Consider the following 16,272-nt stretch of genomic DNA (forward strand, 5'->3'; position numbering starts at 1 on the left):
AAAAAACCCCAAAAAAAAAAAAAAAAAAAAAGAAAAAAAAAAAAAAGAGTCCCCATGATGGGTCTGAGTTACTTATCCATAGCCAGAGATGCCTCCCATCCATACCCTCGTTAGGTGCTTCCGTCCCCTTCTGGTAGGACAGGCCCTGAAACTTTATGTGAACGCAGCGTGCAAACGAGCTCCGAGAAATCCTGGAATCCTTCCCACATTTTTGACGAGAGAGAAATTCAGTTAAAGTCGGGCAGCACCAGGTAACAGGGGCGCGAGGGAACTGCATTCTTGTTGAGGCCTGTAATGAGTTATGTCCCACACCAGTCACCGTCTGGGTCAGCAGCCTTCCAAGGGCCTTCATCTGGTATCTGCTCTTCATCATCTGGGAAAGGACCTAGGGGAGCCATTTCAAGGTTTGAACAGAGCGGACGGAGATGCCAACCATTGTGCAAGAAAGTGTTTTCTTTTGAGAGTTACAAAGATCTGCACAGCTGTGAACACTTGGGGAAGGGCAGCTGGCAGAGAGCAGGTGAGCTCTTGCTTATCAATGGTCAGACTGTGAAAATTTGCCTTGATAATGGACCAGAACTCTAGGATTGTTGTCATCACAATCGGACTTGGTCCAGGTTCGATTCCAGGAAACATTTGTGGACCAGCTGAGGGGGAGCTGGAGGTGGGGTTTTCATGGTTGGCAGCTCGTTGCGTCATGCTGGCTCACAGTTCTGTGGATGTCATGAGTCCTGCGAGAGCATCCTTTTCTACCACCATGGGAACTCACAGACATAATGATTCCAAGAGATAAAGACTGTGTAGAGACCAGCAGTTAGCGTAATGTCTATGTCGCTGGACTTCTAGGTAGTCAACGGTGGTTCAAGTCCCAGACCTGGTGACTTAAACTCACCCCGGGCGCGTGTGCGTGTGTGCCCAAGATCCTGAGAGGAGAATAGAGGAGAAGGGATTGCGGCATGGCCATCCCCCCTGAGGGGTGATTTCTCGCTTTTGGTCTCTCTGTCTGTCTGTCTGGCCAACACACATGCCCTATAGCAAATACCACCGCCCAATTGCCTTATAAGAAATACCCTGACCAAAAAAAAAAAAAAAAAAAGATTGTGCTTGTTTTGCTTTTTGTCATCATTTCAGTGTTGAGGCCAGAGCTTTTGCTTTATTTTCCTTACTATTTGATTTCTGCACATCAGCACAATGCAGTGTCTTTTGACACAATGCTGTTCAGTCTTGCTTTCACCTTGGTCCGTAATAGAAACCTGGACCAGTAGCAGAGAGTCAAGCATGCAAAGATTCCCACTTCCCAAACACCATACAGGAACTTCGCCCTTGTCAGCTCAGGTGTGTGTTTAGGTCATCTTATTAGGGATGTCTAGCTTAGAGCAGCTCGGGTGGCGGGGAAGTCGTAGGGTTTATCCACTCAACTCCACAAAGGCTCCAGACGTGCTGCGGCCTCATCAGGCACCCAGCACGCACCCTGTCCGCAGCCAAGATGCCCAAAAGGAAGGTCAGCCGAGGGGGCGGCCAAGGAAGAGCCAAGAGGAGATCGGCGAGGTGAGGTTGTCGGCTAAACCTGCTCCTACAAAAGTGTAGACAAAGCCAAAAAAGGCCGCAGGGAAGGAGAAATCTTCAGACAAAAGAGTGCAAACAAAAGGGAAAAGGGGAGCAAAGGGGAAACAGGCTGAAGTGGCCAACCGAGACACTGAAGATTTACCTGCAGAAAATGGAGAAACTAAAAATGAGAGTCCACCCTCTGATGAAGCAGGCGAGAAAGAAGCCCAGTGTGAGTAATATCATATACCATGTCTTATCAATGGTCCCTGTCTCCTTCTTATACAATTCAGGGGAATATTTTTATCAACTATTTTGTAAATGCAAGTTTTTTAGTAGCTCTAGAAACATTTTTAAGAAGGAGAGAATCCCACCTCATCCCATTTTTTAAGTGTAAATGCTTTTTTTTTTTTTAAGAGGTGAAATCATTTACTGGTTGTTTATTTTTCAGTACAACCAGAAAATAGGGGGATATTGACTTACAGGAGGCTTTGACTCTCTTGTGTATCAGCCTAACATTCCATAGGTCGGGGTTGGTGGGTAGTTTTTATATCCTAAATACAAAGCATACTAAATGGCAGTTTGTAGTCACAGTCATGCATTTAATGTGTCTTGAATATTTTAAATTACTTCTACTATGTTTTTTAGTAGTATTTTTTCCTAAAGAAAACCACTCTTTGTTGCTCTCCCTGTCAGAATTGTGTGCACTCTGTAACATCTTTGGTCGTGGTAGTCCAGTTTTCCTAATAATTCTGTTCATGTGCTATGAAAGATTGGGAATTTGAAGTATGTAGTCTGTATGATACTAAATTGTGATTTGGTGGGACTTACGTAACAGCTTTCAACATCTGAAGACAGTGGTTCTTGATATCCTCTTAAGGAAAATTTGCCTACAAATCTGAAGCTGGAATGTCACTGGAATAACTTAAAAAGAATCACTATACTTGGCTTTTTAAATTTTTGGTATGTATGTACAGAATTGGGTACAAATGGGAATGTCTGTTCTGATCCTTGACACAACCAATAAATCTCAATTTCAAAAAAAAAAAGAAAAAAAGATGTCTAACTTACAGAGCAATGGCAAGCGTTGTGTGTTTGGAAGTCCAGCACCCTTGTGTTGGCCTCCCCATTCCATCCTGAAACTCCGAGTGGCCTTGGGGAGCAGTTTAGTCTGAGTAGGCATTTCTTAATCTGTGGAACAAGGGTAGTGACAGCTGCCAGTGGGACCCATGTGAGATGTGCAGACCGAGGCGGGCGAGGCGGGCAGCACCGCCCGTCCCAGGGCACACTCCACAGAGCGCAGGCTTCTCACGTCATTAACAAGATGAAAGAGCTACGGCATCCGACACGAGTCAGCACCTGCCATTTTTTCCATGATATTTCTACCTCAGGGTATCTAAAGGCTTTTTCATAAGTTCATCTCTTGAGGTTGGCAGGTGCGTGATGATTAAGGTCACGGGACTCTCACATGGCTGACCATGGTTCAAGTCCCAGACTGGGAGGCTTGCTTTCTCACTTTCCCTCTCTTCTTTCTCTCTCTCTCTCTCTGGAAATATTAAAATAATAATAATGAATAAAATAGTTCTTTGTTTAAAAAAAGTTCACCTCTTGCTTCCTTTGGATCGGGAGACACAGGAAATGCAGAATGCCCAGCACGGTTACCCTAACTAACCCAGGGAATAAGTAGATGCATGACCAAACCATTTGCCTGAATAAATGTACCTGTATAATTTGGAGCTGACTGTGTTGTGCTGAGGTCATGCATGCAATGTTTGTGGGAACCCAGTGGATCCAAAATGGCCCTGGAATTCAACCATAAAATAAACAAAGGTCCCAAGCAAAACTGGTGAGACTCCATGTGAGCAGTGCTGCCTGGGGGAGCGGAATTTCCTGGGCAGAGCACCTCCCCGGCCTGGCCTCCTCCCAGAGGGCCCCACCTCCATGCACACAGGCTCATGGACTCTCCAATACAGAGCCGTCTCACAGCCCACTCTCTGGCGTGTGCCTTGGGTGGGGAGACACAGAACGTACTGGCAGGCTTTTCGCTCTCCGCGCTAAACACCTACAAGGCCCTAGGAGGGCACAACACACTCCAGCTAGCCCTGCCCTGCGGAAGGCGGGAGCGAACCCCCAGTCACTCTGACGAATTGTGTTGCATCCGGCTTCTGACAGAGGACACTGGCCCAGGCTCAGGAATATCTCTGAAGCCTTTCTTGCCATCAGAAAGGGAGTATGACTTAGACATAGTTCCAGGACTTTAAGTCCTCGGTGCTTTTTAGAATGCCTCCCCTGTTGAATGATCTTATAGAGAAAAGAAGTTTCCAATGAACAATTCAATTAAAATAGTGTCCCTGGGTGCCAGCAGGTAGCGTGGTGGTTAAGGACACTAGACTCCCACATGGCTGACCACAGTTCGAGCCCTGGACCTGGAGACTTTCTCACTCTCTCTTTCTCCCTCTCTCTCTCTCTGTCACTGTGTCCCTCTCTGGTCAAGTTAAAATAAATAAATAAATAAATAGATAGATAGATAGATAGATAGATAGATAGATAGATAGATAGATAAGGTTAAATAAAATAATTCTTTTTAAAAAATTCATGTCCCTCTGTTAGAAGAGGTGGGGTGTATTATTTCAGAAGACACAGGAGTAGGAAGGAGTTCGATTCATTCTGGGACTAAGGATTTGCCCCAAAGCCTCTCTTTGTGCAAGGACAGTCCTAATTGTGAGGTTCAAAATCTCGAGAAAAGTAGAATGGAAGGCAAGTGGCGACCACTGGCTCCGAAATCTCCTTTAAACAAAAGTGCCGGCCCCGATGAGGAGCAAGCAGCCTGCTTGTAATTTACACAAAAGTGTGACCCGTCCCTAGTGTGTCTGCACACATGCAGTTGCTCGTTAAACCTGAGCACATGCCCCACTGCAGAACAGGGGTGAACGCTCACGCCACCAAAGCCTGAGCTGGGCCTCCCGCGCTAGACCAGCCTGTGGTTGGTTCCAATTTTCCCCCGTTCCTCTCCTCACCTCCTTTTTCTCCTTCCCATTGTATCCTGGTTGCTTTCAAAGGGATTAATTCCTGTAACACTTCGGTAGAGAGAAAAGGGCTTTACTTGGCAGCTTTGGGTTTACAAGAGCGTTGGTGAACAATCAATCTGTCTGGCAGGAAGGTACGCCCACAGATGTTACAGGGGACCAGCTGGCTCTGGGCACTGGTCCAAGCAGCTTCATTTAAAGCATCCAGATCGTAGAAACCTTTGGCTGGAATGGTAAAGAAAAAGACGAAAAAAAAAAAAAAAAGGAAAAATAAGAAAATAATAAGAAAGAAAAAGGGAAAACAGATCCATATTTATTCTAGAGAACATAGTCTACTTTTCATGGAAAATATTTTCAGGAAATACCTGTTGACTGAGGCTTTTAAACAAATCATTATGTTTGCCAGAATAAAAAAAAAAAATGAAAGAAAGAAAGAAAAAGAAATCTGCTCACTCTTTCAAGGGTTGAGTAAAGTCAGCTATGAATCTGAGGTTCTTATTTGGATTTTAAAACGGGAGGACGTGGCTTTATGTGTTATGGTATGCATTCTTCACTAATTATTAACATCTTTGCTTACACGTTGCTATCTTGTAAATATAGCTTCGGGCTTTCTTTCAGTGGACTCTAAATATAAGCTTACAAAGGGAAAAGAACAGATATTTGTATTTTCCTCTTCTGTAACCCTCCAGTGGAATGCTTGGAGAGGTCCGAACTGAGAGTGCAGAGTGGATTTAAGGTGGGATGATGCCCTAAACCCTGATCATCTCTCCGTGGCCATAAACTCAGAGATCCTTTGAGTCATTAAAGAGAAGAATGTAAACCAATGGTTAATCTGACGGAAAGAAGCGTCCTTACGAAAACAACAGAGACAGTGAGAAATGTGCCCTCTTCATGGGCAGAGCTGAGGGGAGACGGCACGTGGCTTTATTTTAGAGGAAACAATGGGGGACCTAGTCGTAATAAACCTTCCTTAAATAGAATGACTTTAGTACATGAAATTGACTATGTCTTCGGATTGCCCAAACTAGGCCCCCTACATGTAACCAGGCGCTGGAAACGACAGAGCTTAGTTCTGATCAGCACACGGTGCGTCTTCACCACACCTACACTGTTCTCATAGGGTTTCTATCAGTTGGTTCTCAGGGTTGCAGCGAGCATTAGAGTCCTCAACTTGCATGGGACCAGCAGTTAGTGGAATGACTATGTTGCTGGACTCCCACGTAGTCGACCGCAGTTCGCGTCCCAGACCCGGTGGCTTAAACGCACGCCGGGCCCATGTGCGTGTGTGCCCAAGATCCCAAGAGGAGAATGAAGGAGAAGGGATTGCAGCGTGGCCATCCCCCCTGAGGGGTGATTTCTCTCTTTTTGTCTCTCTCTCTCTCTCTCTCTCTGTCTTTCTGGCGAGTGCACACACCCTATAGCAAAAACCTCTCCAAAAAAAAAAAAAAAGTAGAAATAAAAAAATTAAAAAAGAGTCCTCAACTTGCATGACTCACATGTTCTTTGCTCCATGGAAATGGAAATCCCAGTGCAACCTCGTATTTCCCCTTTGGATAAAGCAAGTGTCGCCTCCGTGCAGAAATCTGAGCATTTATTTTGAGTGCTGTGAAAACTGTCAACAGCATGGCGCTGACTTTCTCGTCACCCATACGAGTTTTCATACAGACTCACACATTCCCGAGTTGTCAGTGACTCTCGCTCCAAAGTGAATCATCCCATTTCTAAGTGTTTCTGCACAGGGTTTTGAAGCCGTGTCTGGTGGATGAGGTATTTGAGCTCCCTGACTGAAGGGGGCCACGGGGATGCAAAGGGTAACATGCATTTTCTTTCTATAGGAAGAGTGTCTTCAGAGGTAAAAACAGCATGGGAGCAAGAGGAGAATCAGGGTGACCGCATGGTAGGAGCCCCATTTCCCATCTGGAAGCAATAATGAAATAGTGGACCCACCAGGGCCTTCATTTCTCTTACTTCCTCTAGCCTTGTGCTAATTATGGCCAAGCAGAAGTGATGAAGAGTAAAAAAGAAGGAGACAGACTTCTGACACCCCTATGGGGATTGCTGGAGAGTCCCAGGGAGATAAACCCTCTTGGCAAGCAATGATCTAATTTAATAGGCAGGTACTTTCATTTTGAGCTCTTTTCCCACTTGCATACAAAGTCCTCCTCTAGACCAGGCTAGTGACATCGAGAACTTAATCATGGCAGTCTAGATTCCCCTCAGTGGGTCGTTACAAAATCCTCCTTGGTCATACCTCTCCCGGGCATGCTTCAGACTGATAAAAAGGACTTCCAAGGTACCTTCTAGCAACGCTAACCCATGGTTACATACAGAGAATGAATTCATTGAAAGCTAATCTTGGGTCCAGCAGGTGGCATAATAGTTAAGGCACTAGACTCCCACAGGGTAGGCCACGGTTCAAATCTTGAATCTGGCAGCTTAAAACTCATGCTGGGTGTGTGTGCATGCCCGAAGTCCTGAGATGAGAATGACGGAGAAGGGATTGCAGTGTGGCCATCCTTCTGGGGGGTGAGTTCTCATTTTCTTTCTCTCTGTCTCTGTCTGTCTGGTGAGTGCATGTGCCCTATAGCAAAAACTATAGGAAAAGAAAGATAATCTTTTTTATTTTTTTTTTTGGAGAGGTTTTTTTCTATAGGGTGCATGTGCTCGCCCGACAGACAGAGAGAGCAAGAAAAAAAGAAATCACCCCCAGGGGGGATGGTCACGCCACAATCCCTTCTCCTCCATTCTCCTCTCGGGATCTTGGGCACACACGCACACGCGCCTGGCGTGATTTTAAGCCACCGGGTCCAGGACTCAAACTGCGGTCGACTACGTGGGAGTCCAGCGACATAGCCATTATGCTAACTGCTGATCCCAAGAAAGATCATTTTAAAGCCAAGATTTTCATTGGAAAGGAACTAGGAGATCACCAGGGAAAATGGCAAAGATAGAATATAATAAGCAAGTCTGAGCTCACGTGGGACAAAATTCTCTGAGCTCTCCACACCCCTAAATGAATAAGCTTCAGGCTCTGTGACGAGACCACAGGACTCTGCAGTTCCAGTACCATCTGCCGTGCATGGTGCTTTACGGATTATTAACTTCAACACATGTTTAGGGCCAGCAGGTGGCCTGGTGGTTAAGGGGCTAGATCCCACGTGATCTACAGGACAGTTCAAGTCCCAGATCCAATGGCTTGAAAACCATGCCAGGCACGTGTGCATGTGTGCCCCAAATCCTGAGAAAAGGAAGGATTGTTGTGACCATCCCCTTCCTGGGTGGGGGAGGTGCTTGCTCACTTTCCTTCTCTCTCTCTCTCTCTCTCTCTCTCTCTTTCTGTCTGGTGATTAAATGTGCCCTATAGCAAAAAAATATATATATTATTATTTTAAATTTTATGTGATGGGACCTGCAGATGGTGTAGCAGTTACATTGCTGGACTCCCACGTGACCAACCGTGGTTCAAGTCCTGGACCTGGAGCTTGAAAATTGCACTGGGTGCACGCACAAGTGTGCCCAAGATCCCAAGAAGAGAATAGAGGAGAAGAGATTGTGGCATGGCCATCCTCCCGGGGGGTGATTTCTCACCTCCTCTCTCACTGTCTCTCTCTCTCTCTCTCTGGTGAGTGCATGTGCCCTATGGCAAAAATCTCTTTTAAAAAATTATTTATGTGGCAATTTCAGAACGATGTCTAGATTCTAGTTTATTTTGTATTACTGACAGATATGACCACCTTGGGCTAACACTAATGGTAAAACCGGCTGAAACTGGTAGCCGCAGTCTCCTTTGGAGAGCCTGGACTCTCCAGCCCCCTCAGACTCCACCTTCCCTGTCCCTCACACACGGACCAGGTTCTTCAGTGTGGTTACCTGACTAGGAGACCCTGTAGGCATTTGGATTTGGCACCTCTCCTCTGTGAACCCGAGACACCTACAACATGTCTGAAAATAAGACTCAGTTTCCATTAACGTTTTTTAAGCTTTACGTTTTGTGAGTGTTATGTTTGATCATACGTGAAAGTAGCTTTGGGAGATACAGTAAGCTCCAGTGGGTCCTTCTCACAGTGTGGCCACTCATACGTGAAAGTAGCTCCAGTGGGTCCTTCTCACAGTGTGGCCAGGACAGTGTCTTTGTGTCTTGATCTGGAGATGACACTCTGGGCGGCATCCCAGAGCTGATCTTCCTATTTGGCGGTAGCCAAGGCAGTGAGCCCTGCTGATTTCAGTTGTTTAAATAAAGAAAGGAAAGAACACCTTTGCCCTTACGTTTAGAGAGACGTCTCCCACAGGCACGCACGGTCTCTTCCCTGGGCACTTACCGGCAATGGTCCTGACTTCCGGTTTTTTAGGTTCTGGCCTCCTTAACTCCTTAGGCAGCAAGCTGTTCTCGTTATGCCATTTCTTCAGACATTGTGGCTCATGGATGCCGATGGATTTCGTTCCATATTCACGACCACAGATGTAGCAAATGACGGTTGGTGGACGCCTTATCGTTGTGGGCTGCAAGTAAGACACAACGTGTTCAAGTTTGGGTTTGGAAACTGCATTTTAAAACATTAGCACATTCAGGCCCCGGCATGGTGGCTCAGGTGGTGGGAGCCTGGTACCCAGGGCCATGTGGGAGAGCTCAGGGTTTAGGTGTGGGTTGGTGTGACCAAGCTGCGCACACCCGCGATCCTGGCTGGCAGGAGGGCTGAGGGGAGAATTGCGGCATGGCCTGGCAGGGGGCCCTTTCTCTCTCTCTCTCTCTCATAAAGTAACTAAATAAACTTTAAAATGATAGTATATTCACCTTCGTTGGGAAAATCAACTTTTTTTTTTTTTTTAATTTCAACGAGTCTGGTCAATTGAACCTCGTTGGCCGTTAAGACACCGAACTATGTTATCTGTGTGAAGTGGCGATAAGGATGTGAGTGTGGGAGAGACAAAGAGGGGGTCTCCAGGATTCTCCATATTGGCACCGGTACGAAATGCATATTCCCACTTAATAAGTATTGATAAATAAGCAGGCACTGCCTTCTGACTGTTCTGAGTTACCATGCTGAGAGAGCACCGGGATAAGTCAGGCCTGAGTCTTCCACTCAATGACCTCTGGCTGAGGACCAGATGATGTAATGGTTACATGACTGGACTCCCACGTGGCAGACTGTGGTTCAAGTCCCAAACCCGGAGGCTTGAAATTCACACTGGACACGTGTGCGTGCGTGCCAAAGATCCCAGAAGGAGAATGAAGGAGAAGGGATTGTAGCATGGCCATCCCCCAGGGGGTGATTTCTCACTCTGTATCTCTCTGGCGAGTGTACGCGTCCTATAACACACACACACACACACACACACACACACCAAAACACCCCCCCCAAAAATAAAACTAAATAAGCATCCTCCGGCTGTAGGCCCCAGCATGTCCGAGAAGTAGCGCGCTGTCACTGAGGTCTGAACAGACGCTGCTCGGCCTGCGTGCTCACATCGCATGTCCTCCTGCGGGTGCTCCTGTGCGGCTCCACCTTTTCATCCTGGAGGAGATTTCACCAACACACACGGCTGCTAATCAATCCCAACGAGAACCGGTGAGTAATTGCCCCGTTTCCTCTCCCACGGGGCCGTCCCAGCTACTCAGGAATGTCCTGTATGGGCTTCCTTCTCTTTCCTGTATTTCCTTTCATTCTTTCCTTGGGTGTCCTGGATTACCTCCCAGATAAACCACTTGAACTCAGATTCTTTCTTAGTTCCCTTAGTTTCTGGGGTAGCCCAGTCTGAGAGGGAGCTAGCCGTGAGATGCAGCAGGGAACCCCTGCTGTCTGGGATGCAGACACGTTGCTCCCACCAAAACAATGAGGCCAAGCCTGCTAGCCTCCAGCATGGAACCTTTGAGTCCATGGGAGACTCAGAGTTGCAAGGTAACTCATGAAACCACAGACCTGCCTCATTTTGGAGATGGACCAGCAGAACCAATAAAAAGCCTCCCATGCTCCAAACCTTACATGATTATGAAGCAGCAGTAGTCGGCCATAGAGGAACCAGCAGGGCAGCCGAGCGCAAGCGCCGCAGAGGTGAGGCTTCGAGGGACTACCTGTGCATTTTGCCAGCAACCGAGTCTCACACCCAGTAACAGAAAGGTGAGACAGCATGACCCGGGGAGGGGGCATTGAGAGACGCCTCCACCAATTCAGGAACACAGGAGCTGCCCAAATCCGAAGGGAGAGCTGGAGAACTAGGCATGGCACCCAGCACCATGCGAGGAGTCTGGTGCCAAAGAGGGGAAGAAGCTCTGCCAGGGACTCCTGTGTCATGGCATTTGGGGTCTCTCAGAGTCTAAGGATGCACCAGGAAAACTGGGAGGAACACTCAGATCCAGGCCTTCTGCTAAGCAGGAGGCAAGGGTGGGTGGCTTACCACTGGGGGCATTTAAACCATGGAGCATTGAACATAACCACAACACAGACGATGTCCAGCTCCTGCTACCGACGGACCACATGAACAGAAGCTCTGCACTAACAGCTCGGCAGGAGACACGGCGTGCTGGTTTACGGGCGAACGTCCCTCAGAGCCAACGTTCCCTGCCCACGGCGCCCAGCCTTCAGCCACAATCACAGTGCTCGTGCCGACACATACACACACAGGAGATAGAGCCATCATTATCGGATACAATACCAAATACAACCGACCAAGACAGGGCCTCGGTACCGGGATCGCTGGAGCTTTTAAATACTTACTTTAAGAGAGATCGTTAAATAATTACACTATGTTTAAAAATCTGCCGAAAAAGTGGACAGCACGTGTGAATATATGGGGAATTCCGGCACTGAGATAAAAAGGAGAGGAAAAATGATTAAAGAAAACGGATGGGAAGTGTTAACAGAAAAGACAGGATAGCGGAGATGACATGTCAGTTTGATAGACTTTCTGATATATGGGAAATTCCGGCACTGAGATAAAAAGGAGAGAGAGGAAAAATGATTAAAGAAAACGGATGGGAAGTGTTAACAGAAAAGACACGATAGCGGAGATGACATGTCAGTTTGATAGACTTTCTGCCCACATCCCACAAAGAAGGAGTCAGTCAATCTGAACATATGTTGAGAGATTATCCAAATATAGACAGAAAAATAGGTGCTAAAAGATGGAACAGAACAAGTGGCTGAACACGTGTGGAACTGAGCCCAGAGGACAAGAAAGAACGGACGTGAAACGCAGCAGGTGCGAGAGATGAGCAGATAATGGCTGAGAAGCTTCTCTCTTTTTTTCTTAGAGTCATTTTGTTTTTGTTTGTTTGTTTGTTTGTTTGCTATAGGGCATTTGTGCTTACTGGAGAGACAGAGAGAGAGATAGACAGAAAAGCAAGAAATCACCCCCCGGGGTAACGGCCATACCTCAATCCCTTCTCCTCTATTCTCCTCCTGGGATTTTGGGCATGCACGCACGTGTGCCCGACGTGAGTTTCAAGCGAGTGTGTGTTTAAAGCCACAGGGTCTAGGATTCGAACTGCAGTCATCCATGTAGGAGTCCAGTGCTTTAGCCACTATACCACCTGCTGGCCCCTGGATGAGAATTTTCTTTTCTTTTTATTTAACTTTATTTATCCATTTATTTTAATGCCAGCTGCAGGATGAGCATTTTCTAAAATGATTGAGAAACAAGTAACATAGTAATCTCAGAGAAATCAAAAAAACATAAATAAAAAAAAAAACAGAACTAGACACATTACAGTGAAACTGCTAAAAATAACAAGATAAGCTTGAAAGCAGTCAGAGAAAACAGAAACAATATATACAAGCAAACAGTGAAACCATGAGGAGAACTTCAGATGATCTCATCAGAAGGAAAATGGAAGGTGAGCAGGTGGCACGGAGACTAAGGTGCTGGATCCCACGTGGCCAGTTCTGTGGTTCTGCTGTAGAGTGTCACCAAATGAATGACCACCAAAGTCAAATTAAGTTTAAAGGGAGTCTTTATTAGCTGGCCAGCGACTACAGCCTGAGGCTCGGAGGCCGAGAGTCAGAACTGCAGCCCCAGCCAAAGTTTGGGGTAGCCTCTTATAGGGGTCGGTTGCCAGGTGTGCAGGATTCCTATGTGAAAGCAGTTACAGAAGCTGAGTCAAGCAGGTTAATTATTTCTGAGGGGAGTGGGGTTTCCATGCAACCAGTTACATTGCTAAACAAAGGGGTTTCGGGCTAGTTAGCAAGACAGTAGCAGGTACAGGATGTTGTCCTGGATGAGAAAACAGCACTCTCATGGGAAGAGCAAGCAGGAATCCAGAAGCAGACAGCCATGATAGGGGAAGGGTACAAAATGGATGAACACTTGTTCATGTGCAAGATCTAATATGCAGCCTTCCACAGTTACAGCCCCAGACCCAATGGCTTGAAAATCAGACCAGACCCATGTGCACATGTGCCCAAAATCCTGAAAGAAGGGATTACAGTGTGGCCATCCTCGCTAGGGGGCTGGTTTCTTACTTTCCCTCTCTCTCTCTCTCTCCAGCGAGTGCACATACCCATGGCAAAACAAAAAAAAAAAAAAAAAGAAAGAAAATGGAGACCAGGAAACAGTAGAATGACTTTTTTTAAAGGACTAAAAGAACACAACACATACACACATAACACTATTCTGTTAACTCAGAATTTCTCATCCAGTAAAAATATTCTTCAAAAACGAAGATGAAATAAAGACATCTTTGGCCAGACAAAAGGTGAAAGAATGCGTTCCCGGAAGACTTGTTCTACGAAAAAATGCTGAAGGCAAGTCTAAGTGCTGAAAGGAAAATGGCAGCTAGAAATCTGATTCCACAGAAAGAAATGGAAACACTGCAAAATGTAAATAGGTCGGTAATTTAAAGCAATCTTTAAAAATATTCCAAAATTTCATACACACACGATTATATGATTGAATCTTAGACTAGAGCCTTTTAAAGAAAAGTAACAAGGTGACCAGTGGATGGCGTAATGGTTATGTCACTGGGCTCCTACGTAGGCGACTGCAGTTCGAGTCCCAGACCTGGCAGCTTAAACTCACACTGGGCATGTATATGTGTATGTGTATGTGTGTGCCTAAAATCCCAACAGGAGAACAGAGGAGGATTGTGGCATGGCCATCCCCCCAGGAGTGATTTCTCCCTTTCTGTCTCTCTGTCTCTCTTTGTCTGGTGAGTGCATGAGCCCTATTTTGCTATAAGCAAAAATCTCTAAAAAAAAGGAACAAAAATATGGAGTTCATACTATATATATATATATATCAATAGCAAGTTACATATTGCCTATAATATATATAGCTATATATATATATATAGCAATAACAAGTTATAGGCAATAAGAGCACAAATTGGTAAAATTGGCAATATATTGTCATAAAATTCTTACATTTTTCTTGAAACAGATGTTTAGAAATAGAATCTGAGAAAAAGATGCATGTCTTAATCTATATAATCACCATTAGCACACACAAGCATGAAAAGAAGCAAAAGTGGAGACAGAATATTATAAAAATGTGAGGAGTTAACCAGAAAGATAAGAACAAAGAAACAGAGAACAGCCACCACAGCAAGGCAGTGAGATGGGGGGAAGGAGGGACAAGCAGAATTCAAACGCTTACAGTGGTAGATTCAAATCTAAGCACGTCAATATTTGGTGTAAACGTTAATGACCTAAAGAACACCATTAAAAAACTAGAATTTAGGGGACCAGAAGATAGTGTATTGGTTACATTGCTGGACTCCCACATAGTAGACTGCGTTTGGAGTCCTGGACCCAGCAACTTAAAATTCAGGTTGAGTGTGTGTGCATGTGTACCCCAAATCCCAAGGGGAGAATGGTGGAGAAGGGACTGTGATGTGGCCGTCCTCCCTGAGGGGTAATTTCTCGCTTTCTGTCTCTCTGTCTTTGTCTCTCCAGCAAGCACATATGCCCTATAGCAAAAAAAAAAAAAAAAAAAGAGAACAAAACAAACAAAAAAAAAAAACTCTCTTAAAAAAAAAAAAAAGAATCAAATTTCCAGACTAGATAAAAAACGAGACCCCTGGGCCAGCAGGTGGTATGGAGGTTAAGGAGCTGGATCCCACATGGCCAACTGCATGGTTTGAGTCTTGAATGTGGTAGCTTGAATATCATGCCGGCCATGTGTGGATGCTCAAAATCCTGAGAGGAGACTAGAGAAGGGATTGCATTGTGGTCGTTGTCCTTGAGGGAGTGATTTCTCACTAGTCCTCTCTCTGTCTCTTTTTGGCAAATGCATGTGCCCTATAACAAAAAATAACTAAAAGCAGACAAAAAAAAAAAGCAAAACCCAACTATATACAGTTGATTAGAAAAAAAAATTTTAAGTTTATTACTGATTTCTTCCATGAGCGAGAGGAACTGAAAGAGAAGGACAGAGAGAGAACCCCCAGTAGGATACCCGTGCTGGGATCCAGCCCAGCCTTCAGCCAGCCGTGGATCATGGGTACACACATGCCCGGACAACTCAGGGAGGTCTCAGGACTTGAACCGGTAACCTTCACATGTGGGCTTGTCTCCAAGTGTTGCATTTTACCTCTCCTTCACAGTCTGATCCTTGGAAACAGATTTTATGAACATGATGACATAAACAAGGTGTAAGTAAAAGGAGGGGGACAACATTCCATGGGAACACTAAGCAATAGAAAGTTGGCATGACTACTTCAGTAAAATGTCATTGAAATTCAGAGAAATACATGTTCCAAAAACCTTGCAGAAAAAAAAAAACTTAAGAGAGGGGCAGAAGTGAGGGAAGATTACTGTTGCTGTTTAGAGAACAGAGGGTGAGAAGCCGCAAGTCGAGGTATGGTGAGACGGTCAGGGGAGACCACGGAGGTGGGAGTCTTGAGGAGGAAAGGAAGCTGAGGGGAAATGAGGCAGGACAGGAGGCTGCCGAGGAGTGAGGCCGATGGCGCGCACAGGGGGACTTAACGTCTGATCGCAAAGCGATCCTGGGGAAGGAAGAAACTTGAATTCTGGGAAGCAGAATAGAGAATGCTGGGGTGAGGCACTGGGGGGAATGAGGTAGTGACTCAGTTAAGAATACTCACCAATGAACTGGAAAGACCTAGCTGGGTGGAACGGCAAGGAAGTTCAGTGGAACGAAAAGACCTTGTTCAGTGTGCTTGTTAGTAGCACGGGGCATGAAAGTAGAAACACGCGGAGCTGGTGGTGTGGTCCCCTTGGAGGAAATGAAATGTGGGGAAGTGCGTGTGTGCTGGAATCAGCCCGCTTTGAACTATGGCTGCGCCTGACACCAAGACAGCACAGAGCAAGATCAGAATCCGAAAGAGAAATATTGATCATTTCTACCTACCAGAAGTAAGACTCAATTATTGGTGAGTAAATCCAAAATTAATAGAGACAAGCAAAATAAAAAGTGGAATCAGTCCCTAGATGATCTGAGTTTTCAATACAACTGTATTCTTGGAAGTAGGATAGTTTTATTTTACTGTTCTATACTAAATTATGCCAATAGACTATCTACCTTTATCAATATAATGAAGTAGATGCATAGTTTTCTTTTTAATTAGCCATGTAGCAAGTTTAAACAACTGAAAAGTGACTTTATAAATATCTAAGGATGGGGACCAACAGTTGGCGTAATGGCTATGTCGCTGGACTCCCATGTAGTTGACCACGGTTCGAGTTCTGGACCCGGTGGCTTAAACTCACTCATGCTGGGTGTGTGTGTGTGTGTGTGTGTGTGTGTG

General features: G+C 45.6%; 1 protein-coding gene across 2 annotated transcripts in view; it reads right to left on the bottom strand.

Annotated features, from left to right (window-relative positions):
• The window catches only part of ZNF475 (zinc finger protein 475), a 48,116-nt gene that overhangs the window by 14,753 nt on the left and 17,091 nt on the right, over positions 1-16,272 (bottom strand). Inside the window, exons 2-5 of one of the 2 annotated variants that reach the window (XM_006167480.2) lie at positions 8,891-9,071; positions 4,563-4,796; positions 2,617-2,736; positions 569-796 (exon numbers count right to left, since the gene is read on the bottom strand). In XM_006167480.2, the coding sequence (XP_006167542.2) occupies positions 4,645-4,796; positions 8,891-9,071 (333 nt within the window). In that variant the 3' untranslated portion in view covers positions 569-796; positions 2,617-2,736; positions 4,563-4,644. Of the gene's footprint in view, positions 1-568; positions 797-2,616; positions 2,737-4,562; positions 4,797-8,890; positions 9,072-16,272 lie in introns of those variants that run through there. The other variant, XM_006167479.3, reaches the window with a different exon arrangement.

This window comes from Tupaia chinensis, unplaced genomic scaffold, assembly GCF_000334495.1.
Source record: "Tupaia chinensis unplaced genomic scaffold, TupChi_1.0 Scaffold144806_1, whole genome shotgun sequence".
In the NCBI taxonomy this organism is placed as follows: domain Eukaryota; kingdom Metazoa; phylum Chordata; class Mammalia; order Scandentia; family Tupaiidae; genus Tupaia; species Tupaia belangeri.